The sequence below is a fragment of the Solanum lycopersicum genome, chromosome 3, assembly GCF_036512215.1.
Source record: "Solanum lycopersicum chromosome 3, SLM_r2.1".
Taxonomy (NCBI): domain Eukaryota; kingdom Viridiplantae; phylum Streptophyta; class Magnoliopsida; order Solanales; family Solanaceae; genus Solanum; species Solanum lycopersicum.
In genome coordinates, this window is record NC_090802.1 from 66,163,690 (window position 1) to 66,167,686 (window position 3,997).

The window sequence follows — 3,997 nt, forward strand, 5'->3', positions numbered from 1 at the left end:
TCCCGAGTTAAAATAAGCTTCATAGATATCAACTTAGTCGTATACATGTTGAAAAATACATGCATGGCATTACTGTTAGTACAATATAAGTTATTCATTGATCGATCGATTCAAAATACGAATCGATCACCCTTTTTTATTTTTTGTATAAATTTTTCTGTCTTGAAGTGACCGCTTTGTTATTCTCGAATATACTAATAAAGGACCGTGTATAAAACCAAACAAGTGAATCATTATAGAATTTTTTGTTGATATTTCAATATGGTTTATCTAGTGATTGTGTGATATGCCTTTTATTGTTGCTGACTATTAGTCAAAATAACAAAATTGGACATCTATATTATACCAAATCAATAATTTTGCATATAGCATAACCACAATCATTGTGAATCAACTGCATTTCTCATTTCTACACCCTTTTCATTGATTACAGAAAAAAAAAACACAAAATAAGAATAGGTAGGGTTGTAGAAGAAAATAAATATTTTTCAAAATTCAAAACTTAAATATTAATTACTGACATTAGTAGTCAGTTTCAAGTTTCGAGTTTTGAGTTTCAAGCAATGTAGTACATTGGATCAGGCAATTTGAAAGTGCGCTGACCAACATAATCACCAAGCAAATCACTCCATTGGTCTCCAATGTTCCCAACAATTCTGTATCCATCTTTCACCAACTCCCCTCTTTTCCCTGACTTGTACTTCACTGATGACCCTGTATCATTTACTCCCCTGTACTCATAACAATCAACAGATATATCAGTTTCGAGTCATAAAATAGAAAAAAAAATTAATTTTAATACAAGAAAACTGTAAATTTTATGAATTTTTTTTTTTGAAAATTAGTATGAAAATTCACAAGAAGCTGGCGAATGTTTAGAAGTATGAGTAGATGCTTACTTCAAAATGAGCCTAATCCATGAATGATAGCCAACTTTATTTAGGTTTGTAATTCTTATTTGTCTAAACTCTTCCTTTGTTCCTGAGATAAATACTGGTTTAATACCCATAGATAACAATGTATTATACAGAAACAGAGCTGCTGGTACTGGTGGTGCTTTTCCTTCTCTCGTCCACTCATCGAATTTCGTGCCGTTGTATTTTATCGACCTGATCACCAATGAAATGTCAATTGGGCGAATTTTATTGAATCGACCATTGTTAATTGATTTAATCAGTTCTAACATAATTGAAAATTAATTACCCAAAAGCGACATCGGAACGAGCGTAATAAGGAAGATTAGAGAGAGTAGTTTCATCAATATCAAAAACCCAAATATCTTTGCCATTTTTGCCAATTTTGATTGTTTTGGCATACTGAATAGCCGCGGCGACTACGTTATAACAGTCGTCGCGGTATTGTTTGCCAAGCATGTAATGCCCAACGTAATCTTCGCATTGAAGAGGCACTGATGTCCAGTCCTGAATGTTGTTTGTTTCAACAGCTAAACGCCAGCTAAGGCAGTTGATTTGAGGTACCTGGCTCCCGGAGGACCCGGTTTTCGGGTGCAGAGGATGGATTTGCTTGGGAATTGAATCTGCGTGAACAATGGAGATGAAGAGGAAGAAGAAGAAGATGAACTTCATGTTGTTGGTATGTTAATAACATTTGATGTTTGCATTGGTCTCTTTATATAATAATAATAATAAAAAATGTTCCAACTAAGACGCTCCTTTTTATTTCATGACAATTTAGTGAATTAGTAACACTTTCTTTACGTGATATCCATATCATTTAAAACGTGTTGTAATTATTTATTTATCAAAATGAAGTAGATAAAAATATTTTAAGATTTTGAGGTATTTAAGGAATTAAAACTATTTGTGCTTCGCGCGGGAATTTGACATCACGAAATTTATAAAATAATAATTAAAATTTATTAATCACTAAAATTAAAACATTATATTATTTTATATACAAGATTACGTAGTAACAAATATTAATAATGTAAAAGGAAAATAAAAATTATAACATCTTATCATTTATTCCTAATAACATAAGCTTAATTTATGGTTGTAAAAGAATCAGGATCTGTAACATAAGCAATGCTGTCAGTGAGACACTCAACATGAACAAAGTACATGAATATTTATTTGTGGTGAAGAAGAAGAAAAATAAGAAGTTAAGAATTTTCGTTGTTTTACGGAAAGGTCACAACTATTTGAAAATGATGCAACCTTTCGGAAAGGTCACAACTTGTCATAAAAGTCAAAAAATTCTCATTAAAAAGTCGCAATTATTCATTCAAGTCACAACTTTTCACGAAAAAAAAATTAATTTTAGAAATAAATAAATTTAATGGAAATCCTTAAAAGAAAAAGAATAATTTTGAAATAAATAAATTTAAAGAAAAATCCTAAGACTTATAGTGACGCTACGCGGACGAGCTTGTAATTCTCTTTTATATTAATAATATCATATACGTGATAGCTAAATAAACCCTACAAAATGTGTTAAAAATAATATTTGAAACAAATTAATACTAATGGATCTCCCCGCCTATAATTTTCGTTTTCAATTTTACAGTCCCTAACGCAATATTTTGTCTCGGACATACCTACTCCCTTTTCTTTATTTCATTCAAATCATTTTAAATCTTAATTATTGCACTTGATAAAATAAAATATATTAATCGTGATTTCTTTAATATTTTATTATACAATCAAATAAATACAAAAGTAAGGATACATATATGGTTGAGATTTTAAGATATATTTATATTATTATAAGTATAAAAAAAATTTCATCGAATTAACATGAATTGTGCCACAAAAGAATAAAATATTGTGTTGCTATTTATTATACACTTTTTATATATTTTATTATAAGTATAAAAAAAATTTCATCTAATCTCATTTTTCTCACGAAAATCATTTTCTTTATTTTAAAGATAAAGAAATTAAAATATTCTCCTGGTATATGTGTACAAGATTATTTAGGACTTAGCAATATTTTGTCTTGGACTTAGCAATATTTTGTCTTGGACTTGCTACTCTTTTTTCTTCATTTCACACATCTTAATTATTGCACTTGATAGTTCATAAGATAAAAATATAATAAGTGCAATTTCTATGCCATATTGTTTTTATCATCAAAAAAATACAAAAGTAGAGGCGTGTATGATTACATAAGATTTTCGTCCACTTATCAAATAATTCCCTAAGATCCTTTTCATTTCTCTTCGATAACTCTTTCTGAATATTTGTAACATCACTTCTCATGAAGTCAATAATATACCTCCTATTAATCTTCTAAACGATAATTAATTTATACTAGTTTTTGTTTATTAAAGTTACATAGGATCAAAGGGAATGATATCATATGCTTTAATATAGTTCAAACATCTTTTCTATCACCATATCAGTTATATCTATTCACAATATCTTTTTTAAAAATTATTTTGAGTCAAGGATTTATCGAAAATAACAAATCTATATTGTTTCTTTGCAATTTCCTTTCATCTTCATACTTGATTTCATATTGAAATTGAGAAATAACAATTGTCATATCCGTTAACGTAACAGGTGACTAATATGATTGAAGTCACTACCAAAAGTTACCCAATAGCTACTTTGTGCTTTTGACCAACGATACCTACTTATCAAGTCCAATACAAAAGGGGAGATACTGATAAATTTAATATTTACTGAAACTTTTGTATATATTTATTTAGAGGTACAATTATTGAACACACCAAGAAAAAAACTCTTTATTATCAATTTTATTCATCTTAGGCGACAAGAAGAACCACCGATTTGAGCGATGAGTTATATATGAATTTTTATATCACCCGATTACTTTCAAGTATTATAGAAAGTGATTTTTTTTTATTTTCAAGATCACAAATTCAAATCATCGTATAGCCATGAATCTCACAAGTGAATTATCCACTAAAAAAGATAAAACGTTCTCCATTAGAAAGTTTTGATTTTTTTTTAAGGCCCATCGATATGTATGTATGGAGCTTAAATCTTACTCAATCCCAAAAACTAGTTTG

At 28.8% G+C, this 3,997-nt stretch overlaps 1 protein-coding gene across 1 annotated transcript; it reads right to left on the minus strand.

The window, feature by feature from the left end:
* Nucleotides 1-340: 340 nt before the first annotated feature.
* Nucleotides 341-1,707, minus strand: LOC101253467 (acid phosphatase 1-like). Its single transcript, XM_004235589.5, has 3 exons — nucleotides 1,204-1,707; nucleotides 900-1,109; nucleotides 341-731 (listed from the first exon to the last, which is right to left on the minus strand). Exons 1-3 carry the CDS (start codon nucleotides 1,584-1,586, stop codon nucleotides 557-559), a joined length of 768 nt encoding a protein of 255 aa, XP_004235637.1. The 5' UTR covers nucleotides 1,587-1,707; the 3' UTR covers nucleotides 341-556.
* Nucleotides 1,708-3,997: the final 2,290 nt, after the last annotated feature.